This window comes from Diospyros lotus, chromosome 4 (genome assembly GCF_014633365.1).
Source record: "Diospyros lotus cultivar Yz01 chromosome 4, ASM1463336v1, whole genome shotgun sequence".
Taxonomy (NCBI): domain Eukaryota; kingdom Viridiplantae; phylum Streptophyta; class Magnoliopsida; order Ericales; family Ebenaceae; genus Diospyros; species Diospyros lotus.
In genome coordinates, this window is record NC_068341.1 from 19187610 (window position 1) to 19212983 (window position 25374).

At 36.9% G+C, this 25374-nt stretch overlaps 4 protein-coding genes across 7 annotated transcripts; 2 read left to right on the forward strand and 2 right to left on the reverse strand.

Annotated features, from left to right (window-relative positions):
- Positions 1 to 1259: 1259 nt before the first annotated feature.
- Positions 1260 to 6575, forward strand: LOC127799288 (G-box-binding factor 4-like). 2 transcript variants are annotated; one of them, XM_052333200.1, is made up of 5 exons: positions 1260 to 2224; positions 2311 to 2382; positions 4577 to 4606; positions 5175 to 5379; positions 6110 to 6575. In XM_052333200.1, the coding sequence occupies exons 1-4, from the start codon at positions 1526 to 1528 to the stop codon at positions 5343 to 5345; spliced, it is 972 nt and encodes a 323-aa protein (XP_052189160.1). In that variant the 5' UTR covers positions 1260 to 1525; the 3' UTR covers positions 5346 to 5379; positions 6110 to 6575. The 2 variants fall into 2 exon arrangements, with proteins under 2 accessions (XP_052189160.1, XP_052189161.1); XM_052333201.1 differs by lacking the exon at positions 5175 to 5379.
- A 1415-nt stretch (positions 6576 to 7990) lies between these two features.
- On the forward strand, positions 7991 to 13260 carry LOC127799290 (uclacyanin-3). 3 transcript variants are annotated; one of them, XR_008022591.1, is made up of 5 exons: positions 7991 to 8991; positions 9103 to 9218; positions 9520 to 9900; positions 11123 to 11329; positions 11653 to 13260. XR_008022591.1 is itself a non-coding variant. In XM_052333203.1 (4 exons), exons 1-4 carry the CDS (start codon positions 8853 to 8855, stop codon positions 11189 to 11191), a joined length of 705 nt encoding a protein of 234 aa, XP_052189163.1. In that variant the 5' UTR covers positions 7992 to 8852; the 3' UTR covers positions 11192 to 11450. The 3 variants fall into 3 exon arrangements, 1 of the variants encoding a protein (XP_052189163.1); XR_008022590.1 differs by having other exon boundaries at positions 11664 to 13260; XM_052333203.1 differs by lacking the exon at positions 11653 to 13260 and having other exon boundaries at positions 7992 to 8991; positions 11123 to 11450.
- On the reverse strand, positions 11790 to 12752 carry LOC127799289 (uncharacterized). Its single transcript, XM_052333202.1, has 2 exons — positions 12608 to 12752; positions 11790 to 12484 (listed from the first exon to the last, which is right to left on the reverse strand). The coding sequence occupies exons 1-2, from the start codon at positions 12750 to 12752 to the stop codon at positions 11790 to 11792; spliced, it is 840 nt and encodes a 279-aa protein (XP_052189162.1).
- A 4492-nt stretch (positions 13261 to 17752) lies between the features above and the next one.
- Positions 17753 to 19658, reverse strand: LOC127800749 (protein ROH1-like). The gene has a single exon (XM_052335540.1). It carries the CDS (start codon positions 19136 to 19138, stop codon positions 17966 to 17968), a length of 1173 nt encoding a protein of 390 aa, XP_052191500.1. The 5' UTR covers positions 19139 to 19658; the 3' UTR covers positions 17753 to 17965.
- Between the last annotated feature and the right edge of the window lie 5716 nt (positions 19659 to 25374).

Below are 25374 nucleotides of genomic sequence, written 5' to 3' on the forward strand. Positions count from 1 at the left end.
AGGAGGGAAATAGGGACACTAAATATAATTAGATTTGAGGTTAAAAAAAAATAAGGAAAAAAAAAGACTTGTGTTTTGGCACAGAGAAAAAAAGAGAATTTCATGAGCCGAAGACTTGTAACATGAAAAGAATTTAATTAGAAACAATATTTTGCCTTCAATTACTTGGAATTTTTTTTAAACAAAGTATGATGGGTAGGTAAAAAAATTGAAAAACTAAATAGTTGACTATAATATCGGCTTTAAACTATGCAATATTATTTAAGTGATTAATTAAACAAATACAAATGATTCCTATCCTTTGTAGGTTAAATTCAAATAATACTTATTTTGGAGCTAATTCCTTATTTTTATTTTTGTTAAAAAAAAAGAAGTAAAAAACTAAATATTATGCTTGACAATGTTCTCATTTTTCAATTTTGAAAATAAAACCAAAAAGTGTTGTTTGACAAAAATGTTATGCATTCTATAGATAATTAAATATACATAAAAAATTTTCATGTTAATAAAAATGCTGATCATCTCATATAAATAGTTAGATTTTACTTTTTTTTTTTTCTTATTTTTAATTGTAGGTGACTTGAGCAAGTTGTTGATGTTGACTATTCTTTTTCAATAATATTGGTGAAATCTCGAAAGAAAAACCTTTGTCCAATAGATGGTTAGCCAAATTCAAAATTGAGATCATCAATATAAAAACAACATAATTGAACTAAGATTGAAATTATGAAAAGATTAAATCAGATTATACTTTAAAGTTGTAGTTGTTAAATTTTGTGTCGTCAAAAAAAAAAAAAAATTGAAGAGTGGGAAATGTGTCCAAAGATATTTTTGCCCATTTTGTCCTTGCATTGACATTACAAAATATTCTACTAAAAAAAAAATATTATGTAGCTAAATTAAGAAATAGAGTGAAAATATAAAGATATAATAATGTAACTAATCTCCAAAAAAATGATATTTCTTACTCCCACCACCCTACGTAACATTTTTTTATTATTTAGTGTATTTACTATTTGGAAAAGGGTTTTCACATATTTTTAACCTTTTTATTTCTCAAGATCTCAAAATTATGAAATAAACGTGAGGAGTTGGGTTGGATACAGGGTTGTCCAACCTCATCAATCATCATGGAATCGGGTTGACCGACTAAACCGGAAACCCATGAAACCGAACCTATTCAACCGGCTACCGGGTTTTGCCGACCCATATATAACTAGAATGCAAGACTTCTAGAACACCCTCGTTCGGTTCCCGGTTTTTCAACTCTCTGTCTCTCTTTCTGTCTCCCCCCCCCCCCCCCCCCCACACACAACTCGCATACAGGGACAGGCACGCAGGCCCGCACGCATTCAAACAGAAGAGCAGATTTTCTCTGTGAATCCCAACGGAACACCGAAATAAGAATCCAAAACCCTAGGGAACTGATCTACCAGCTGATTGTTTACCTATATGCAAATACGGTGCTGTAGAGAGAGTGAGTGTGTGTGGATTTTGGTTCGAGCCCTAGAGATCGGCGGCAGCGATGGCGTCGTCTAAGGTGATGGCGTCTTCGACATCGAGAAATTCGGATCTAAGACGAAGGCCTTCCTCCTCGGCGTCCGCTAAATCGTCATCGATGTCTGAGCTCCACAGCAATCACAAGGAAGATAATAGTAGCTGTAATTTGGGGTCAATGACCGTCGATGGACTGCTGAGGAATGTCTACAGCGAAAATCAAGGGGCGGAAAGCAGATTGCTCGACGCGGAGATCACTCTGTTGGATGAGGCCGGAGCGGTGACGGCAATAAGTGACAATGAAGGGAACGGGAACGCGCCCAGGCTTCAGAAGCAAGAGAGCAGTTTGTCGAGTAGTAAGACGGTGGATGATGTGTGGAAAGAGATCGTGGCCGGCCGGAGGCAGTTGAAGCAGGAGGCTCCGGATGAGATGATGACTTTGGAGGATTTTTTGGCGAGGGCCGGAGCGGCGGAGGAGGAGGGCGTGAAGGATGTGAAGCTGGAGTCGGAGAGGTTGAGCGGAGGGCTTTATCCGATACCGATGAGTCCGTTTTTGTCCCAGCGGAGTGTGGACAGCGGGATAGAGTTTGGGAATGGGGTGGAAGGGATTGGAGGGAGAGGGAAGAGGCGAGCTGTCATGGAGCCTTTTGATAAGGTTGCGCAACAGAGACAGCGGAGGATGATTAAGAATAGAGAGTCTGCTGCCAGGTCAAGGGAGCGAAAGCAGGTGAAGTTTGTCAGATCCTTTTGTGCTCAAATTGTTCATTGAGTTAATCTGTTTGACTAAGTATGGTTTTGCGGTTTCAATTGTAGGCATATCAAGTTGAGCTAGAATCTTTAGCAGTTAAGTTAGAGGAGGAGAATGAAAAGTTGTTGAAAGAGAAGGTAAAATCTTCTAATTTTTTAAAAAGGATTTAGAAGTGTTCCTGCCTCATGTAAAGTACTATAGTCTTCTAATTTTTGAACTTGATATTTCAGTGCAACAATCAGAATATCTTTTTTTTTTAAATGATTGTGTAAAAGATATTTGACTAATGGTTACTGCATTCCTGTACGGTTGAATCTGTTTATGTTAAGGGTCTATTGCTACAAAGAAATAGATATGTTTCAACTAGGTATGAAAAATTTCATTGCAACAATCAGAATAGGCTATTAATAATGATTGGGTAATGAGTGTTTCATTAATGATCAGAGTTTCAGACATTTCTTGTTTATGTAATTTCTGCATTCCTTGTAGCATTTAACACTGAAATGAGGTCTTAGTGTTTTAGGGCCTGTTTGTGTCTTTGTTTTTTCTTTTCTTTCTATTCCATTGCAGTTTTCAATATTTTAGAAATGAAATATGAACAGCATGTTTGACATTGTCATTTTATTTCTGCGAAACCCAACATGGGCTGGAAAATGGGCTTGGCATGAAAACATCTAAAAAGGTGTTTCTATGTTAGGCTTTGTCCATTCCATTTCAGTCCATTGCAACTGAGTTCTACTAGTGTGAGTCTTTCTGATGGTTGCCTGCATTTGTTGGTCCCTGGGGGGGTTGTTTCTTCTTATTGGCGGTGCTTCTTAGTCCTCTTCTTCCAGTGATGGTAGTTGGTGACCAAGAAATCTGGCGCCTTCTTTCCCAGCCATTGGGTTTCAGCATAGTGAGTGATGGAAGCTTTCTCTTCTCCTCTTCCAGTGACCGAGTCATCTCTGGATCTCAAGGGGGGGAGGTCTGATCTTCAATCCGTGATTTTGTCTAGGCTGATTCACAGTGGACCTTGCTATGGTTTGCAGTTGCTATGTAAGTTTTAGGCAGGAGGGGGGAGGCTTGCACAGAATGGGTTTACACCATTTGGTCGGCAATGATGACGGATCTCTTGTCAACCAAGAGGTTATCTCTTCTTTGATTGTTCTCTGGGTCTTGATGGTTGCTTTTCTCCACCTGTGGGAAGGCTCATGGAGATTAATGAAGATGTTACCTCTAGAAATTAAGGCATGATAGCTAAAATAGAGAAGTGCATCTGGCTTTTATGTGATAGTAAGATTTCAGTAAAGGTAAAAGGAAAACATTGTAAGATGGCTATAAGACCAACTTTGTCTATGGCATAGAATGTTGGGTAGTAAACACCAACATGTGCAAAATATGAGTGTAATGGAGATGAGGATGTTCCAATGGATGTATGGCTATACAAGAAAAGTTAGAATTAGAAACAAGGTTATTTATAATAAGGTCGGAGTAGCTCATATTGAAGATAAGATGCGTGAAACTCGATTAATATGATTTGGTCATATGAGAAGAAGATAAGTAAAGGCTTTTGTGAGGAGAGTGGATTAAATGAAAAAAAAGTCTTTACCAAAAGAGCTAGAGAAAGGCCAACAAAAACTTAAGTGGGAGATTTTTAGGTATATAATGGCCTTACAAAAGATAAGGTCATAGAAATAGAAGCAAGAACTCATATAGTGAACCCCACATGGTCAGATCAAAGCTTGATGTGTTGTTGGTTTCGCCAAACAAATTAAGGGGAGCATATTTTGATCTCTCTTATTATACGCTTTGTTCCCTTATTAATGACATAAGAAGCAGAAGTGGAATATCTCAGTTTTTGTTTTGATAATCTTTGATGGAGGATATGGAGACAAATATTTTTAGGAGATATTATTGTATGCGCAAATGTAGAAATTAGCACAAACACCACCACCAACAACAACAACATAACAAGCTTTTATGACACTGTGGGATTGGCTACATGAATTCTAGCTCCGCATGCATTTCTATCCATGACCTTAGCTAGTTTATATTTATCTTTTTCTACATCTTTTGCATCTAGTTGTTGGTATAAATTTTCATAAGCTTGTGATTTTGCTTCACTGATGGACTTTTTCCTTCAAGAAGTACCCCTTCATTCCACCACCAAAGACTCTTGTTTTGCAAACTGCTGTGAGTTGATGTTTATGAGCGAGCCTGCTATAGTCAAAGCACAGGGATGGTTGCTTTTATTTTTTCTGGCATTATGTTTTTGCCTTAAAATATGTTGTCTAGTGTTGCTGATTTATTAAAAACTATATACTGACAATGTTTTACTGTACATTTGTGTAGGCTGCACAAACAGCTGAAAGATATAAGCAGGTATTCATATAACTCCTGTCTGAACTTATTTATTTAGTTATTGTTATTTTTATTGTGGAACATTGTTGGGAACTATGGTGGTTCCATTTAAAGACATTATTTCATGTAAAATTCTCTTTGGATGGGGTGCATTTACTGAAGTTAGCAGAGATAGATATGATATGACTGAGGTATGGATGTAGATAGAGTATCTTGAGTGAGTGTATTCATTGTGTGTTGATTTAGTGGCTAGATTAAGAATAAGGATAAGAATGGTACATAGGGAGGTAATAGATGAGTAATTTCTTTTCTTTTTATAACCAACAATGTATTTTCCTTTTGTTTATATATCAAAGTTTTTCATGTCCATACTACCTTTCTTAGCACTCAAGTGGGAAACTATAGTAAATGTATAACATCTCCACATAATGAGGCTTCAAAATGAATTAACCTAAAAGAGATACTGGAAATACCAAGATAGGGCCAGAATAATCAGATTTAGAACTAAACTTAATTGTGTAATTGGTAATAAGATGAGTTATTGAGGGCAAGTGTTGGTAACAAAGTAAAGATGCTCTTTTTTTTTTAGGTCATAGGTTTTAGTTGTAAAAACAGCCTCTTTGTTCTCCAAAGGGTAAGGCTATGTTCAAAAACAACCCTCTTTCAACCCTTGCAAAGTGGAGAGCCTTGTGCACTGGAATGCCTTTTAGGAATAAGACAAGTTATTGCACTCATCCAGTTTTTCTGGGCTGATCTGTGACAGCAGATTGTGATGCTACGACCATCCTTTGCAGGTAACATATTTCCCGTAAGACATTATATTGACTTTCTGATGTTTATACAAATTTATTTTCCTGAAGAATTCACCTTGATCAGGTTGCTGATCTCTTATTCAATGATTTGCAAAAAATTGTTGCGTTAGATGTTAATATTTAACGAACCTATTTGTTGAAAATAGAATTACTGTGGGACTGAAGGAATTTATCATTCCATCTCTAATATATGATTTCTGTTGCCAAATCTTTTATTGAGATAGAAGATAAATAAATTTGAAGTGAACAGAAATGTTTTCGAATTTCAACCAAATGCCTGAAAATAAGAAGGGAAATGTTATTGAATGTAAAATATCTTTCACCTAAAAATTGGAGACTAACCCATTTTTTTGGAACTTGGATTTTTCAATAGGAAGGAGAGGGAAATAACTTATCCACATGGATTTTGATATGTACTTAAGGGACATTTATTTTCCTTTCCTTTTCCTTCAACAAATTCTAGTTGCTTACAGTATAACAGTGTTTAAGATAACACATGTTAGATTACTGATTCTGGCGCAATTATCTGAGGGCACTAAAAAAAACAAGTCATGTGAGAAAGGCAATAATCGGTGTTGTATAAATATTAAGCTTTAATCACACTATGTTTGGTTGGCTATATGGATTTTAGCTTACAATAATTGGAGTTGCGATGGTATTAGGTATAACAATCTCCTCCACTACTTGATCATGCAATTCTCTCCCTTCGCAGCTTATGGAAAAAGTGGTTCCGGTGGTAGAGAAGCGAAGGCCAGTACGCCCTCTTAGGCGAGTCCACTCCATGAACTGGTAGTTAATTTGTATACACATGAACTATGGGATGGAAAACAAGGTCCATTCTCTTTCTTCAGGGAGCAGGAATGCAGCATTATATATATATATATATATATATATAATTATATCTGGTAAATCCACGCCTCTTTGCCCTATGGGAGCCATATGCATTAGTCTTAAGAAATTTGATTGCTTCGGACTGGAGGAGGATCTCTATCACGTATGAGCATTAAGAAGTGTTTTCTTTTTCTGTTTTTTTTTTTTAACTAAATTTTCAGTAGATCAGTACTATTGCTGTCGGAGCTTATTTAGAGGTAGACTGGCATATTGTATTTATATACTGGCAGCCTGCGTCAGTGACCGTGATTCGACAAATATATGAGATGGTGAATGTTGTTGCCCCCTTTTTTAGGTCCCTGTTTAGTAACATTATCTCGCAGTAGCTTGGTCGATGGCATATGGATTTTCTGTTGGAATTTGTTAAAGAAAAATGAATCTTACATATATACATATATAAATTTATGCCGAAAATGTTTTTTCCAGTAGTTGAACATGGTAATGTCTTTATTTTTAGGAACTATCCTATCATCTTTTCCTTTTATTTTCCTATATCTGACTACTCCTTTTCTCCGTTTCAACTTTTGCCCTCTCCTATCTTTTCTTTCCATACGATTTTATAATTTTGTCCTTGGTAGAAACCAAACTGTGTAGAGATATACGTTGGAGGGTCCGGACAAATATTTTGGACCAGATTTCGTTTACAAGTACTGACTGTATGGACAGAATTGACAATTTAACACTAGAACCAGTTGGTGGGAAGGCTTCAATTGTTGCTTTGTAATGCCCACCCGTTACTCCATGATACCGCATATGAAACCGACCCTGTAATATGGTAGTGTTTAGCTCATTAGCAGATGGAAATAACAAGCCCAAGATGCAAGTGGGAAAAGACCGTCATTCATCCCCCCAAAACTTTAGCAACAATACAAATAAAAAACCATGTAGGCAGCCTCTTTTCCCTTTTCCGTGTCCTTATTATCTTGTACAATGGGCCATTGCTTGACCCGCTCCATTCAATATATATGCATTGACTTTGTTGGGTGTAGGTTCAATCTGCCCCCTGCCCTATTTGTTATTTGCTATGTTTTGCAGCTGGGTTAAAGTGGCTTCCAGGGCCGTCCTCAGAAGTGTGAACTTAGAAAACAATTTTTAATTCCATGCAATACTTTGCCGATCATTCTTATTGAAGTTTTGAAATGGGAAAACTTCTTGATCTCCTCTTGCACCAGTGTTTTTTTGTCTTCTAGTTGTTGTCACTACGTTTACTTTCTATTCTTTTTCTGCGAGGTGGAATTTGGCCCACTTCCAAGGCTGAAATTCCAGGTGTGGCCTCTGTCCTGCTGACTGTTGTTGCTGGTGTCTTGCTGGGGGAATCAAATCATATCCACTTTAAAATTTCTTAATAAAAACTTCTATTATTAACAATAGTTACTTTGATTCATAATTTTTTTTTCAAGGTAAGATTATTACAGATTACATAATTTTATAAGGAAATTCAGCTTACAATTTTCTTTATACACGTGTTATTTATTACGAGTGTCTCATTTGCATGGGACTGTGCTTGTGCTAGCTGCACGTTTCTTTATTAATTAAAATGAGTCCAAGGTCTGAATTTGATAAGATAATAGATGGATGGATAGGTTTAAATCGTCCTGTGCCCTTCATGTGATATATATTCTGATGTCTTCATCTACTATACGGTTCTGCGTAACAAGACATTAATGGCTTATGTCGTTATCATGTGATTGTTTTTAATACAAACATTCTTTAATTTTTCGCATTGTCAAGTATGATAAAAGTTTTAGCTTGGTAATGTTCCAAAAAGCTTTTTAGACTGAGTTCTATTTTATTAAATTCTCGCTTCTTGATATTCATAAATTAGGAGCAAAGCTTTTTAGAATCTATTGCCTCGTGAAAAGCAGGGAGCTAAATATATTATTATCATTGAAGCACTAAAGGAAATTTTCTTTTTTTTCAGGCCACCAATTCCAAAAGAAATGTAAGGGGGCTTGGTTGGGACTCACAAACCCTAATTCCAAGCCTAGCACAAAGGACAAAAGGAAAACAAAGCAAATTGGATTCTGCACATAACATTTGAGAGAAATGAGGGAAAAGAAACCCAAGTGTAAAATAAAATATGCGATGTCCCAGGTTGATAATCACAGAAGTCATCATTTTAGAATAATAATCCCCATCATCATCATCAATCACCACTCATCACAGCCACCCATACAGCATGCTCTCTCCCTGATTTCCCTCCCTCTTTTGATTTACCATTCTCTTTTCGCAATAAAAATGCTATTACTATTCTGAAACAAAATCATTCCACCTTTTGCGTGAAAACTGCACAATAAACATACACATTATCCAACATCAATGCCCATTTTCCACTGTCAACAAACAATTCTACACTCTCCCCATCAAAAGCCACACAACCCTGACACTCTTTTGAATCTCTCTCTCTCTCTCTCTCTCTCTCTCTCCCAACTGTCACATTTCTCAGAGACCCCATTTTCATCTTTCAATTACAGACTGGGGACCGAACAAGCCATTGATAAAAAGCCTCCCAATTCTCTCTCTCTCTCTCTCTCTCTTCCTTCAAAACATAGCACCGAGCTTCCATGGAAGCCCCCTCTATGCTTGTATTGTTCTTGTTCTCTCTTCTAAGCTTGCCCTTCCAAATTTCTGACTCTGCAACAGTGCTAGTTGATGGAGTTTCAGAGTGGGGGAATCCCATTGTTCATATTGGTGACTCCATCAGTAAGCATTCATTAACCTCTAAAAAAAAAATTGATTTTTCTTTCACTTTCTTGTAATTATTGCAAACTAACTCACTTCTATTTTGTTTCTTTTTTCTATCTATTTTATCAGTCTTCAAGCACAAGTATGATTACAAGCTTTACATTTTCCAGAACAAGGAAGCCTTCAATCTCTGCAACTTCACTCAAGCTACTCTTCTCACCAAGCCTAACTCCACCTCCTTCACTGTAAAGCGCATCCTCTCTCTCTCTCTCTCTCTCTCTCTCTCTCTCTTCATGATTTTGTATCGTTTCAACTTCTGGTCATTTTGAAAAATGTCAGTAATTATCCTAATTATAGTTTAACGGTAGGTGGTCGCCTTTAAGTTTCGAGTTTGAATTTGAGTCAGTATGTGATCATAAGTTGTTCTCCATTGAGTATATAATCTTGGTTACCAAAAAGAAAAAAAGAAAAATGTCTGAAAATTTTTGTTTGATTTCTTGATGAAACTTAAAATTTTCTGATCAAAGTTTTCTCTGTGATGTGAAGTGGCATCCGTCGAGGCCTGGTTTCTTCTACTTCTCCTTCAACAATGGCTCTCTCAAAGAGTGCCACGATGGCCATAAGCTCGCCATAGAGGTGACTTCGGCGCCCCCGGAAAGCCCTGCCACCTCGCCGGACCCCGCTCAGGGGCCGAGCTCCGGCGGCGTTGTTTCATCTTCTCCAGCCTACCCTTGGCCGTTTCAGCCTCACGGTTCGGAGTCGCCTAGCCCGTCGCCCAGCGCCGTCCTGCCAGCGGCCAGCCCCTCGCTGCCGGATAAAGGTGGCGGCATACCGTTCATCAATAGTAATCCGGCGGTGCCTCTGCCCACCGGAGAAGTGGACTCTGCTACTATACGCCCTTTGCCCACCTCCGGCCATGGACGACAGGTATACTATTCAATCCTTAACTTTCTATTATTGTATATATGTATCTGTAGTCCCCTTAATCAAGAAAGTAATTATGTCGTCAAGGAAATATACTCATTTTATCAAGAATTTTTATATAAAATATGGCTTTATACAAAAGTTTTTGTGTTGCTTTGATTCTTTAAAGATTTATTTGTTTAAAAATTTTATTGTATTGATGTGATTTCTGATAGAGGGGAAGGATGAAGTAATGTATATACGATATATATGTATAGATTGAAACACACACTAATGTGGTTATTCACCAGAGGGAAAAGAGGAGGTAAACTAGTGGCGTTAAAAAGAAAATTTGATGAATATAGAAGGGTAAAATCGTCTTTCTAATATTGATAATCTATTATAATATTTGATCATACTGCGAGGAGGAAATGTATTATTAACTAATCTCAAGGGTCTGCCTATAATTTATTCTAAAAATATTTAACCTTTTTTGTCAAAAGTTGGAAGAAAGATGAGTAGATAACTGGATTGTTACCTTGAAATGAACAATGAATGACGAGACAATTATGGATGTTCAGAAATAAAAAAATCCGTGTAGTCTATTCTATTTAATGAGATTAATTGTTGTTAATTTCACAAACACTATTTCAATCTTTTTATATAGAATTTTATTTGTAATTCTTTTTTCTTATATGGTTGCATGCCCACCATGACACATACATTTATGTCGTGCTTATATTATATGACTGTTCTACCTATAAAAAAAAATTCAATCACATAAAAATCAATTGCTGGATGTAGGTTTTTAATTTTAATTATTTGAGTAATATCTCCTATGCTTTTGAATAAATAGTCCAATATATTTGAATTGATTTTGTTTTTAAGAATTAACTTCTTTCAGTCTGGCATCCATGTTTCTATTTTTACTAAAAGTTGAAGTTAAATAGGTACTTCCCATGTTGGGTTTTCAATTTGTTTAATCGCAACCCATTATTATTTTAAGCCAAATATGTTTTTTTTTTTCTTTCTATCCTTCGCTCTTATATTATTAGGCTAAATTAAGGCTATACTTTCTCAAACATTTCTTTAGTTGCAGAATGCTAGTCTCTGGCTTTTGTATTATGATATCATAATATGCATGAAAAAAAGGCTTCAAATAAAAGGGGGAAAAAATACAGTGCATAAACATGTGAATGGATGATGACATCTTTGATTGAATTCATTGTTCTCGGATGAAATGCAGGTGGTGGGGTTTTCTGCTCTTCAAATGGCTCTCTTCTTTCCGGTTTTACTTTCACTGATGATGCAATGAAAAGTAGGGGAGAGAGGGAGAGAGAGAGAGAGAGAGAGAGAGATGATGTATAAAATGTTAGGCCAGATCGAGAAGAGGTAGGGGCTATTGGGCTGGAGATGCTGGGCAACTTGAATTCTAGGGCACAGCTTTAAGGGGGTGAGTGATGATGATTATGCCCATTTTATTATATTGCTGTCTTTGACCCACTTTGGAATCATTAACCCCCTTTGTTTTGTTTTGTTTTTTCCTCAATCCAATCTCCATCACTGCTTTTCCTTTTTCTTTCTTTTCTTAGTCCTTGTTGCCTCGTTACTTTATTTCCTGTGTCAATTTCAAATCCCTGGGCTCCCCTTGTCAATTGATATACACCACCAACTCAATTTCTTTTTTTTTTTTTCTTTTTACATAAAATTATCTGATTATTGAATATTATACATTAAAATAATTATGGAAAATAATAAAAACTCCGTCTGATTCAGTTCTTCAACAGGCTGTGGATCCATATACCACAAGAAATCAGCTTCTCTGTAGCCAACCATGGGTTTCCCCTTGGATTCTGCATTGCAATCATCAGCAACACCTAAGAGAAAAGGCCACTGCAGTAGATCGATTTGAACTAATTCCTCCTTTTGCTAGGTGGGTTCTTAGTTCTGATCAAGTGGATCACAAACACTATGACAGAAACTAGAATCGCCGATCCTGCGACGATCGGGACACGGAACTTCTTGGAGATTCTCTCCCGTGGCTGGCTCGCCTGATCACCATTTCTCCTCTCTTTCTGAGTTTCATCTTTCCCCTGAAGCTGTTGCCGTTCTTGCTCATGCCTTGAAGCATCAATTTGATCAGCAATATCGTGATCTTCAACAACTTGAGCCTTTTCAACTAATGGTGGAGAGCTTGGCATTTCCTTCTCTTGACCACATTCTCTCTCTTCCAGCTCTGCTTCACTTTCTTCCTCTACCTCCTCGTCCTTCGAATCATGAACCTTTTCCCCTGCAACTTCTTCCACATTATTCTCAGCAGCCTCGTTTTCGATCACTTCTTCCTCAACCCCCTCACCGCGTATTCCTTTAACAAGCTTAGGCATTGAAACTGTCAGTGTCGACTCCTCCTCATCGAACCTCGCCTTGATATCATCCAAAATCACCCCATCAGGGATCTTGAAACCCTTCTTAAATCCCCTCATCTCCATCTCTTTCTTGTACATCATCCAGCCCACCATCACCATCTCCTGCACCGGCTTTTCGCCGCTTATTACAATCCTACTCCCATCCTCATTTATCTCAATCTTTATCCATTCTCTTCTGTAGCCTGCATTCGTTCAAACTTGAAACAGTTACTGCCAAGAACAAAAAAAAAAAAAAACAGAACAAAAAAGACCCACATTCAAACACAAGAACAGAAGAGGATTCAAATGGTAAACTTGTTTTAGACCTTTGAGATAGGCAGTGAGGATGAACATGGCATCGGATTCTCGGGAAACAAACAGAGGGCCGGACCGGTCTTTGGCGATCCGCAGGTCGGCTGAGGAGAAATCATCGCTGGTTCTGATGATCTTGAGCCCCAATTCAAGTTCCATCTATCTTTTTTCTTCTTGATTTTTCCCGGAATTTGGTTTGAATGATTTGAAGAATGTGGGGATAATTGGAGTTTGGAGCTTCAAGGAAGGAAGATTTTAGTTATTTATCTTTGTGTGAGAGCAAAGCATATGTTCTTTGCTTCCTCCCATGATGTTTTTGGCGGGAAGCTACGGCCTTCTTAACAATTCTTATTATAGAAAATATAAAATGAATATGGCATTTATATTTTCTTAGCATAAAATTGTTTTCATAAATAATATTAGAAATAATCACAAAAACATGCCCGAAGTTTGCTATAATATGTATTTTTCATTAACTTTACAATTTCATACTTAAATTATTTTTAACCTCATTAAAACATACTTAAGGTCTAAATTTTCATAACAAAAAAATTTAAAGAAAATAGTTAATACATTTTCAAAGACAGATAAAAGTGCTTATAAAACTACAAGTCAAAAAAAAAAAAAAAAAAAAGAGTTTCATTCGAGTGGTTTTAAGTATATAAAATCGTTGTAATTCGTAATTAGCTTTTGAATATTTAAAACCCTTTAAATGATTTATTTTCAACTTGCAACATTATTAATATTTTTATTAACTTTCAAATTTTTCTATATGAAAACATTTTTCATAGACATGGGGTAGATTTCTATTAAGTTTAATTAACAAGAAGTTTAATAAAAATGATATATTACGGCAAATCTCAAGTGTTCTTCTGTAATTATTTCATATTTTTTATAGTATATTTATACGTTATTATCTTATTTTATGTGATAGAAATAAAATGTACTGTTACTGTAACAAGAAAGGGCTGGTACCTATATAAAATTGGAGTAATTGTAATTTACGTTACAAAATTCTCATTTCATAATTTAAAGACCCTAGATCCATTGAGATTATGCATCTAATTTTGGATAAATTACACTTGTTAGTATTATTGAAGTTTTTACTAAATTATGTACATCCCCCTTGTATTCTAAAATTAGACTAAAATTCAACCGGTCAAGTAATTTTTAAGAAAATTTATGTAATTTTATAACATTTCTAGATTACTTTTGTGTAACGTAAATCTGACAATAGGGTGATGTAATATAATTTTTGAACAACATAGGTAGTTAGTGAATTTTTTAAAAAAAAATAAGAAATACTCCCATATTTATACCAAACTTAAAAAATGTCTAGTATAATTTATATTTTAAGTTTTTACTCAGATGGGTAACCTTTCCACGTTGGATTAAAAATTGGTTTTAAATAGCTTATTATTGTGAAGTCATATTGTGTTACTTTGTTTTAATAATACTTAAATCATGACCATTTTTCATTTTCTAAAATAATAAAAATATTTTTTATGATTAAATAAAGAAATAAAATGTCCTTCTATTGTTTCTAATTAAAAAAAAAAAAAAAAACACTAGCGTTGCTAATCGTCAATTGTCGGCAACCACTACTGTTGCTAATTGCTAGGGTTCAACAATCAAACCTAAATAATCATTAAGGTTCAACCTCGATAAGGTTGGGTTCTAAATAAATATTCGTGTTATTATGAAGATTTATAAATTGTTGGGTTCCTTTTGTTTCTATTTCTAAAAATAGAAAGGGGAAAAAGAGAGAGAGGGGATAAGAAGAAGAATTACCTCTATGCAAAGTAAAACCTCCAAATTGAACGTTGAAGTGAAGTTTGCAAATTTGATAGCTAGGGTTTTTTGTTTCCATGGTCGAAGTGGAGCCTTCATACTTGTAACACACTGTTGGAAAAGAAGCAATTGAACCCTTTGATGGTTCGATTGTTTACAATTCAATAGGCTGGGGTTTAATTCACTAGTAATGCTATAGGTACGTCGTGGGCTACACTCATAGTGATCGAAATAATTTAAAATAAATTATTAATTTTTTTTTTCTTTTCCTTTTGCAAGGCCCTACCCGCCCAAAACCCATCTACCCAAATCTATCTTCTCTCTCTTCCTTGCTACCCGCCCAAACCCATCTTCTCCATCTTCCTTCTCCATCTTCTCGGTTGCTCTCGCTCTCTCTTTGAAAAACCTCTCTCATGGCCAAGCCCATCTTCTATCTCTTTACCCATCTCTGTTGCTCTCCCCTACTTCCGATCATCATTGCTCCAAACCCATCTTCGATTCGATAAAATTAGAACAAGTTTTTATGTAGATATTAATGTATTTGTATGAACAGTGAATGAGGTTGACATGTCTTTGTATTAAGTGTGGATTTTGTAATTACAGTAAACTATTAGATATGTGTTTGTGGTTGACATTTGAGAACAGTGATAAAAATGTGATAATGTGTTTGTGTTTTCATGTGTTTATATAAAATTGTATGAACAGTTTTTATGTAGATATTAGAATTAAAACAACTTAATATCTACTCAAGTTTTTATGTAGATATTAAGTTTTTATGTAAATATTAAAATTAGAACACAAACAATGGAAGATTTGCCAATCAATGGTGGCTGAACACGAACAGTGGATTGCATGGTTGGTGCATCACCTTTAGGCATTGAACCACAAAACCAGACAACAATGACAAAGATGGGTTTGGGGCAATGGTGATCGAAAGTAAGGGAGAGCAACAGAGATAGAGCGATAGAAAGAAGATGGGCTTGGTCGTGAGAGAGATTTTTCAGATAGAGAGAGCGAGAGCAACAGAGAAGATGGGTTTAGGCAGATAGCAAGGGAGAGAGAGAAGATGGATTTGGGTAGATGGGTTTTAAGCGGGTGTGACCTCGCAAAAAGAAAAGATGAAAAATAAAATTTAACAATTTATTTTAAATTGTTTCAGTAGTCGTGGGGGTAGCCCACGACGTACCTATAGCATTACTCTTAATTCACACTTTTCTACAGTAAATTGAACCCAAGTAGATATATAAAGAGAGAGACCCCAACAAATTGATTCCCCAACTATAGTAAACTAAATTATATTAAATAAAAAATAACGAAGAAAACTATAGTCCACTTTTTTCTTTTTATTAAAATGGATTCATTGCCATCGCATCTAAGGTCCAAAGATCACAATCAACAAGAAGCCCCTTATGCACCTAGAGATAATAATTCTTTTACTTGAAGTTGTATCATTCCATCAACACTAGTCATTTCTCTTCTAGAGAGTACACAATTATAACATTTCTTTTATAATTGCCTATTTTGTAACAACTCTTTCTTCAACATCTAAGCCTCATAAGAAATTACCTATTTTGTAACAACTCTTTCTTCAACATCTGAGCTTGATAAGAAATAACTTGATAAGAAATAACTCAATTCGAGAGTTCTTGCAAAGACGGTCTATTTTGTAACAACTCTTTCTCTAGCATTTGAGTCTGATAAGAAATAGTTCAATTGGAGAATTTTTGCAAAGACCTTTATCATGTAAAAAAACTTCAAACGTTATCTGAATAATCAGAATATAATTGAAACTAAATAAATTTGCTAAATAGAAACCAAAGGAATCCAAGCACAATAATCAAAAAAGCATAAACGCCATAGGAGAGAGGGTAATGATTCCCACATTGACACCGTCGTGTTCGAGAAGAACAATTCTACACCAATCATGCTCAAGAGTTTTCAACAAATTTTCTTCTACAAGCCTTTAGTTGCCGTTGGATACATTATTGCTAGAGTAATGACAAATTTCCCTTGATGGGACTCCAACCAGCAAAAACTTTTAGCATTTAAAGGGTTTGGTGTTGTACCAACTGCGGCAAGCAAGTAATTATTTCCATTGGCTTCAATTTCTTCACCAAGACATATATACATATGAATGTCAATCTTGACCGGTGAAGCTGCTGCAGTAGCAGCAGCCAAATAAGGAATAATAAAGCAGCCTAATCATCACAGCAAAAACCTAGTTGCAGCCTTTTACAGATAATACCATTGCTGTTTCCACTGCAAATTACTTGAAAAAAGTTTTTAACGTTGCAGGGAGAGGGTCAGAGATGGAGGAAAGAATATACATATCAAATTTGAAGAAGGTAGAGAACAGAAGAAAATGTAAAATTTAGCACCAAACCAGTGGTGTGAACTATTGTGTACTCAATAAAATGTCACTTGGCAACTACCTATTGAAGTTTTACATGTTCAATGCTTGTGGCAGTAAAAGAATCATCGAGCAGGGTCTCCCATGGAAGCACGTAAAGAAGCAAAGCATCATTAACGGAAGACTTTCCTGATGCAATGTTCTTCTATTGAGAACAACCAAATAAAACTTGTTCAGGTCAACAAGAAAGCCAGACCTTGGATCTACCACATTAAAAGTCAAGAGCTCCACGGCTGACCATTGAATTTCAAGTTTTTCCGTTATTACTTTTCATTATCTTCCAAATGGGACCCCCCCTCTTGTGAGAGGGAAAGGGATTGACCTTGACCGAGTACTCAGAAGATGATCAGAGCCAAGTCCTATGTTGTAAAACATATGACATCAGAGCTTCCTCTTGTGGGGTCAGAATGCACTAGGACCAACAAACTTTCAAATGGATCTTCTCTTTCATCTTTCCACAGAAACAAAGGCATTGGTATGAAAGGAGAGAAAAACCCACTCTGACTCACAGCGAATCCATTTACTTATCAGATGGATGGACTAATCTAATCCATTAGAGGAATTGCTTATCAGATGGATGGTCTGAGCCACTCAATTTTGGAATTCCCAAGCAAGAAAGGAGGAGGCAAACGTCACCGTTTGACAGCCAGTACCAAATCAACAGATCAGAGGAACAAGTCTAGTAATGTAGAGGAGAGATTATAGAATCAATGAAACCTCTACTATGACTAGTAATGTAACTGTAAAGAGGAAAGCTTTAGATGAAATGTGGAAATATTCAGATGGTTTGATTTTGTTCATCTACAAGAACGAGCCCAATCATTTCATAAAGCAGCCATGGCTACTACAAATAACGAACACTCTTGTTCTAACATCTTGTATCATAATAGCTCTTGGGCAGAAGTATAATGTGTCAGAAAAGAAAACTATGATCACCAATTCAGAAACAGCCACATGATACGTAAATTTACTCTCAAATTAAAACTGATTTTATATTGGCAATACCAGAAAGCAGCATGGACGGGGAAGGTCCAACTCATATACAAAACCTATCATCATAAATACAAGAACTATACCTTCTTAAACCTTTTATTCTGTTAGATCATTCCTTGAATGGTTCTTGTTCTTCAATCCAAGAAACCAAATTTCAGAGCATACTCCGGTTGTTTAATTAATCGTGGTGGTTCCCCCTTCCAAAGGAGTCGAGCCCCTCAGTTCGGCTGCGAACGATCCTATGAAACACTTCCCTCACTTGGCGTTCCAATGGATCCAATCCATCCTTTACTGCTTCAACAACTTGCCTGAGCTCCTCTACTCTCTGCTTAACATCCCCCTCCTTTTCCTCTGTCAGTGGGAACTGAACCGAATCGGCCAGTTCATTCATGTGGCGCGCACATATCTCAATCCGGTGAATCTCCTTCAACAACCCACAAGCATTTCTCCTCTCCCGCTTCTTCGACTCCTCCAGAATCCTCTCGTGCAGCGAGAGGACTGGAACCGCCCAAACAAACTGCCTAGACATGTAGAAATGAGTCTGCAGGCCGCGATCCTGGCAAGGGATTGCGGCCACGAGCGCCCACATTACGAACAACAGAACATAGCTCATAGTGAACACTGCCACTACAAGTCCATTGGTAGCCATAGTTTCATTAGTTTTGGGGGCAACCAAATTGTTCCCAATTGCCTGAAGCTGCCTAGCAGCCGACCAGGACCGGGAAACGCTCCACGACAGCGAACGAAAATGGCCTAACGACCGGTGATCTCTCTGCGCATTATTGCGCCCAAATGACCGGTTTCTGTGCGCAACCGCTGAATTCGACTCCTTCTCATCGAGCATCCCAATTGCTAAATCGATCAGAGCCTTCTTGGCTCGGCGAAAATGGCCTTCTCCAAGGCTCCTCTGATTGTCCAAAGCACACAACACAATCTCCAATTGCTTCTGCCACTGCCTCATTCGCTCGATCCCGTCGCGAATCGCGTTGCATACGTCGAGAGCCTTCACACTCCTCTCGAAATACTCCGAAATCCAGCGATCCATCGGCGGCCGGTTCAAGAACCCTTCGTTGTTGAACAGAATCATCCTGAATTCCTCTTGGCAACAGAGGAACGAATCCAGAAGCTTCCGAATCCATGGAAGTGAGAGAAGGTCTTCGGAGGCGGCCGCCGACAAATCGTGGAATCGGTCGGCGACCTGTCGCTGGAAGGCCTCGAGTTCGAGCTCTTGGCTGGCGGCTTCGTGGCTCGGCTCCATGGAATGGAACTGATCGGCGCGGCGCGTACCGAGAATCGAACGGCCGAAATTCGAGACTGAAGCGGATGAACCCTGATAATCCGTTGCTGGCATTTCTCACATATATGGCGGCTTGATTAAGCTACGAATTCTGTTACGAAAACTAGAAAGGAAAATAACCCAATTGCGTTCGAGATCTGTTGATGGTGGAGAAAGTGAAAAGATTGAGAAAATCAGTACAAATCGAGGCAACCCAGACAGAGGACAACCCAATTGGAGGCTAGAACTGAAACCCCCCCCCCAAATTCACAGTGAAATTAGGGTTCAAGATGAAACAAACAAAAACTGCATTCAAGAAGCAATGAAAACCGAGAGAGCGATCCTAGAACAAGAATTGGACCATATATCTCAACAGTAATTCAAGAAACCCAGAAAGAAGACACCCAATTGGACTCGAGAACGAACGATCTTGGGAAAACTCAAGGACCCAGAATCCAAATGAGCTGTATTTCACATACTATCTGAAGAGCAATATCTAGATTCCATGAAAATCACTGGGAATTCGAAAGGGTACAGCAAGGCCAGAACAAAAAGGGCGAGCGAGCGAGCGAGAGGACGGTGATGAACCCTAACAGGGGCTGGGGGAGAGAATTTATATTGGACATTCGTTTGGACCGCGTATTTAGCGTCCTTCAAAGCGAATTTTTACTAATAATTAAGACATATATTTAAGATAATTTTAATTATTTTCATTTCTAAATAATTTATGGGAGAATTCAGTTCAGTGTCACTCTCTTTCATGAGTGTTTATTTCATGGTAATTCCACCCCCAACACAAACACATTCTTTCATCCTTAATACTTCGTCAGGGGCCGTTTTTGGTCCATTTCCAATTTAAACCCACCATACCTTTTTATATATGAATAAATAGTAATGAATCACTTTTTAATTTAGCAAGTGTATGTAATGTGTGATGGGTCAAGAGTCATAAAAAGGGCCAAAACTCACCCAAAAAAAAAAAAAATTACTTGAAAGGTTAAAATGACTATCACATGTAAGTTTAGGAAACTTGAAGGTTTTCTAGAGATTATCTCGAGAGACCTAGAGATATCTCATAAACTCTCTCGCAAGGTATTCTCAGTGAAGAAGCAGAAACAAATAATTTCAAAAATCACTTCGGTAATATTACAAAAGATAAGCTTTATTCATAAGAATATAAATTTGAGTCAATCTCAAAATAGGGGCCCTCATTCTTTAAAGGTAAATTACTTCTACCCACAAAAGAGTTATGCTATCTCTTCTAAATACAAAAAATTAACTTAAATATCAGAATATTTGAGTGGAGAATACCCTACGCTCTATAGTCATTTTCTTTCTTGTAGTCCTGATAGCTTAAAGACAATTTCTAAGCAAATAAACTTAATTATTGTATTTGGGCAATAATAATTGGCATTGTTTATGAAAAATCAATTAGAAAATCTAAAAAAAAAAAAAATGGTTCGTACAAGATCTCAGCCTGCTAGAAACAAGAATAATGAGAAGGGTGACGGCGTTGACAATCATCCTAATTGGAAACTCTAGGAGACCCTTTCGATAAATGCTCTTGGAGACTTCAAGATAGTTCCTCAAATTATTCCTCTTAGCGAGTATGAAGCATTGAAACAATAGTATGAAAAGAGCACTAAGGCCATATGAGAAATGACAACCTTATTCTAAAATGCACTCTCATTGACCCTATTTCTACCCACTATCCAGAATTATGTAGAAGGTGAGTCACTAATAGAAACCCAATGGGAGAGTCTCTTACCGGGCCTTTCCCAAAAGGCTAGTCGAGAGAGAGAAAGAGATAAGTCTCCTAGAATGACAAGAAAGATTGGGCAAAGTCCTAGTCTGAAATAAATTTGGGATAACCCAACCTTGAGATGAAAAATTCTAATAAATCATAGTAAACACAGTTGTGGTCCCACCAAGGCATTAATTCGAAATGAACAATCAATCTATTTTCAATAGTCGCAAAACTGCCAACATAAAGAAAATGAATAAGTAAGTGTTAGACCAAAAGAAGTTGATACCCATAAAAAAATGACCAACATAAGAAAGATTCTCTTTACTCTTGAAATCATGGGTAAAACCCTTATTCCTAAATTTAAAATTCCCTAACTTACTACCTACTCAGGAAAAAGAGATCCCCTTGATCACATTCAAAACTAGGAGTTTATGTGGTACTATATAGTTGGGAGGATGCTATTATATGTTGAGCTTTATCTTTAACTCTGACTATGTACTAGCGCACATGGTTTAATAGTTTGGTTGAAATGTCTATCTCATCTTGTAAGAAATTGAGAAGAGAGTTCATTAATGCATTCATTATCAATAGCCATAAAAAAATGGTGCTACATATCTACTTAACACCCTACAAAGTGACAAAACAAACCTCAGATAATATGTTGATCATTTTAGGAATGCAACATTGGAAATACAAGATTTGCAAATGGGTATGGCAAAAGCTATGATGCTTTAAGAGACAAAATCAATACTACTACAAGAATCCCTAGCTCTAGATTAGCTTGCATCTTTGGTAGACTTGTTTACTCAAGCCAGCAAGCATATTATAGAGGTTGAAGTAGTGTAAATAGTTAGAAGAAACGACAAAAAAGATAAAAAGAGAAAGAAATAGACTTTGGTGAAGGGACAAGCAAGAGGGAGGAGAAAGCTAAAGCCCTCCCTTGTTCCAATTCAAGAACTATGCCCATTCATAGAGTCACATTTTGTTATTTTGACAAAGGATCAAGCCTTATCAAATTTCCTAGAAAGACTAAGAAGCCTATGGACAAAAAAATGGATGTTTTCTGCCAATTTCACGGTATTCATGGCTATTCCATTGACAAATGTCGTGAATTGATAAATTAATAGAGGTTTTGATAAGATAAAGAAAACTGAAAAGATTTGTAGACATTGAAGCCTAGACAAATTACTCCAAGGACAAGAGGCATGACCTTATGTAAAAAGAATACCCCAGCGGATAAAAATCAGGGAGCACAATTCACTAATCATTCTTTGGAAAAGTCTACCAATACAATTATAGAAATGTTTGTACTTGGCAAATGCTACAGGGAATTGTTAAAAGGCAAAAAGGTGAAATAGTAATAAGTTATGTTTATCCTTCAATATATGATGTTTAAATAAAGTAATTTTACCATGTTACAATTTCTTTTTGTGCATTTTATTTTTCAAGAGAATGAGTGCACGAAAAAGACTAAAATCCTAGTGAACAAGCAAACCTAGCATTGAAAATGAAAAATACACAAGAACAACCTAGGGTTTGCCAAGAAGAAAAAAATGATGGATGGGTATATCTAGAATTAGAAACACAAAAAGTGTGAGACCGAATTAAAACAAGAAACGCAAAAGAGTGAGAATGATCTAGGGTTTATCATCCTAAAAAACGTAGAATCAAAAACACAAGAAATTACGAGAATGATTGAGGGAAAACCTAGCATCAGAAACGCAAAATGCGTGAAACCTGATTAAAGACTTGAAAACACAAAAGCATAAGAATGATTTACGATAACCCAGAATCAAAAACAATAAATGCATAAGAATGATTTTGGGAATATCATCAAAAAAACTAAAGTATAAAAGCACGAGAACGGTCTAAAACCAAAAACGCAAAAGTGTGAGAATGGTCTAAGAACTAAAGTGCAAAAATGTGAGAACAACCTAAAATTGAAATTGCAAAAACATGAGAAGAGTCCAAAAATCAAAACACAAAGACGTGAGAACGATCTAAGAACCAAAATGCAAAAGTTTAAGAATAGTCTTAGCAACAAGAAGTTCTATTAAACCAATAGGTTATAGAAAATGAAGACCTACTAAAAGTAAACGTCTAAGAATCCTTCAATGAGCAAAGTCCTCCCCCCTCCCGAAAAAAAGAAAAAAAGAAATGGATAGCGAACCCTAACTCAAGAAGAAAAGCTAATGACAATAGTTACTTTTCCCTTTGTGAAATCAAGAGGAAAGAAAGGGAAGCAATTGATGTGTCATGGGTTAAGGCCCATCAACAAAGGCCCAAATCCACAAAAGAAAAGACTCGAAAGGCCAAAAAAGGTTGTTGCATGAGAGTTCGAGGAACCCTTTCCCATAGAGGAAACATAAAAAGGAAAGAAGCCCTGGGAGACCTAGAGGTCTTTCGAAGACTCTCCTACGGGATATTCCCAATGAAGAAGTGCAAATATATAACTTCAAAGATCCTTCAATAATCTTGTAAAAGATAAGACTTATCCAAAAAAGTTCAAATCCTAATCGATCTCGAAATATTAGAGATATTTATCATCAACCCCCAAGCTCCTCTATAAATAAGAGACCTCTCATTTATCAAAGGTAAGCCACTTCTACTCACAAAAGAGCTCTGCTATTTCTTTTAAATACAAAAATTTAACTTAAATTTTGGAGTGTTTGCAAGTTGGTTTTTTTTTTTTTGTAGAGCCCTAACAATTTAAAACAATTATCTAACAAATAAATTTAATTATTGTATCTAAACAAATAAGTAAGCCCACCATTCTTAACACCTTTCTTGTATATTAATAAATAGTAATGAACCTCTCTCCAATTTCTCAAGTGTATGGCATCACAATACTCCAATAATAATAATAATAGAATTTAAGATAGATGACGCTAGAAGTTTATTAAATTACAGCCTATATAATATTCACGTTTTTTTTTTTTAAATTATATTGACGTTTATTAATTACAAACTTATGTAATTGTATAAATTTTCAAAAATATTTCCATAAATATAATCTCATAAGGTAATTTGATAATCAATGTAATTTTTGAAACGTGAATAAGTTATTACCAAAGTGGTAATATCAGATAAAATTATGGTAAATTAGTTACCGTTTCTTTATACGTGATAAGATAATTGTAAGTAGGGGAGAGAGTTCGGTTATAACCAATCAAATCGTCAATTTTTTTACCAATCGAACCGAACCGATCATAGACCACTAATCGAGCCGAATCAAACTAATAGGATATGCTAATCGAAAAATCGAAACCGAAATAACCGGTATAACCGAACTTCACTAAAACTTACCGAAGGAGCGAGCATGATCGGAGGGAGAGAGATGCAGCTGGGGCACGTTGGCCTCTGCATAGGAAGGAAACGAAACCCCGGAGACAAAGACAAATGGCCAACCCTTATTCGGTTTGGCCCTTCGCTCGGCCAGAGGCCCAAATGGCCTTTCATCTTCGACTGTCATGTGGCCATGAGTTAGAAAGACTGTCGTGAGGTAGGGAGAGGGGATCGACAGTCATGAGGCGATGGGAGGGAGGCGATGTTCATGAGGTGGCGGGAGGGGGGTGACGAATGTGAGGCAGTGAGATCAAGAGAGAGAGAGAGAGGGGGGGTCTTGAGAACGAGAACCGAGAGGCCGACGGGCAGGAGGGAAGCAATAGACCATTGGTGAGGCGTGAAGGAAGGGGCGACGGATTGACTGGCTCGCGCGCGCGAGAGAGAGAGAGAAAGAGAGGGGGGAATGTCCGACGTCGGTTGAGAGGTTTAGGGTGACTGGTGAGGGACAGAGAAGTTTGGGGGGGTTGGGGTTGAGGGTGGAGGAAGCCAGAGACTCTCTAGCTGAGTGTCAGGGTCATATGGGATGGAGGGTTAAATTGTGGGCGACGTGAGGGAGAGAGAGAATAAGTTTGTGTGTGTGGCCTAAGGGGGGGAAATCGTGGACAGTAAAAAATAAAATCATGGAAAAATAGTAGGCGGTGGAGGAATTCAGTTATTTCGATTAATCAAAATATTTAAATTTAATTTATAAATATAACTGAACTGATCTTTAGCTACTTAATTAATTGAATCAAACTGATCGATTCAATTGGTTCGATTGAACTGAAAAAATACACGCCCCTAATTCTCCTAATTGTAAGTATTATTATTATTATTCAAATAAAGTGTCAATTCAGGTTATAAAAGGAAAAACAAAAAACAAAAGAAAAAGTTGAAAAGAAAAAGAAGAAAAAGTAAGCTTAACGCGCCGCTGCGCTCGCAAGCAGTGGACACGCCTCGTCAATTACGAGGGTCCCCGCCGCGGATCGCGAAGAATCTTCACGCTCGCTGATCTCAGCCGTCGGACGCCCTCTCGTCCTGATCGGCGGTGGAAATAGAAAGATGTAGACGTAATAATGCTTTGGATTTGGATGGTGTTCTAAATTCAACCAAATTATTGGATCTCTACTTTTAGTGTGTCCTTTTTTATAAACAAAAAAGTAAATTCAGAAGGAATTTATGGTATGCAACACGAGGGTTTGATATCCAACGGGAGAAAAGATGTATTTGTAAAAATCTT

What these genes read in the sequence shown, in the direction of transcription:
- LOC127799288 (XM_052333200.1), top strand. Translation starts at nt 1,526, where the DNA reads ATGGCGTCGTCTAAGGTGATGGCGTCTTCGACATCGAGAAATTCGGAT. An exon ending in GGTCAAGGGAGCGAAAGCAG is followed by an intron (nt 2,225 to 2,310) that starts GTGAAGTTTGTC and finishes TTTCAATTGTAG; the next exon opens with GCATATCAAGTTGAGCTAGA. An exon ending in CAGCTGAAAGATATAAGCAG is followed by an intron (nt 4,607 to 5,174) that starts GTATTCATATAA and finishes TTTTTTTTTTAG; the next exon opens with GTCATAGGTTTTAGTTGTAA.
- LOC127799290 (XM_052333203.1), top strand. Translation starts at nt 8,853, where the DNA reads ATGGAAGCCCCCTCTATGCTTGTATTGTTCTTGTTCTCTCTTCTAAGC. An exon ending in TCATATTGGTGACTCCATCA is followed by an intron (nt 8,992 to 9,102) that starts GTAAGCATTCAT and finishes CTATTTTATCAG; the next exon opens with TCTTCAAGCACAAGTATGAT. An exon ending in CCTCCGGCCATGGACGACAG is followed by an intron (nt 9,901 to 11,122) that starts GTATACTATTCA and finishes GATGAAATGCAG; the next exon opens with GTGGTGGGGTTTTCTGCTCT.
- LOC127799289 (XM_052333202.1), bottom strand. Translation starts at nt 12,752, where the DNA reads ATGGAACTTGAATTGGGGCTCAAGATCATCAGAACCAGCGATGATTTC. An exon ending in CCTCACTGCCTATCTCAAAG is followed by an intron (nt 12,485 to 12,607) that starts GTCTAAAACAAG and finishes GAACGAATGCAG; the next exon opens with GCTACAGAAGAGAATGGATA.
- LOC127800749 (XM_052335540.1), bottom strand. Translation starts at nt 19,138, where the DNA reads ATGCCAGCAACGGATTATCAGGGTTCATCCGCTTCAGTCTCGAATTTC.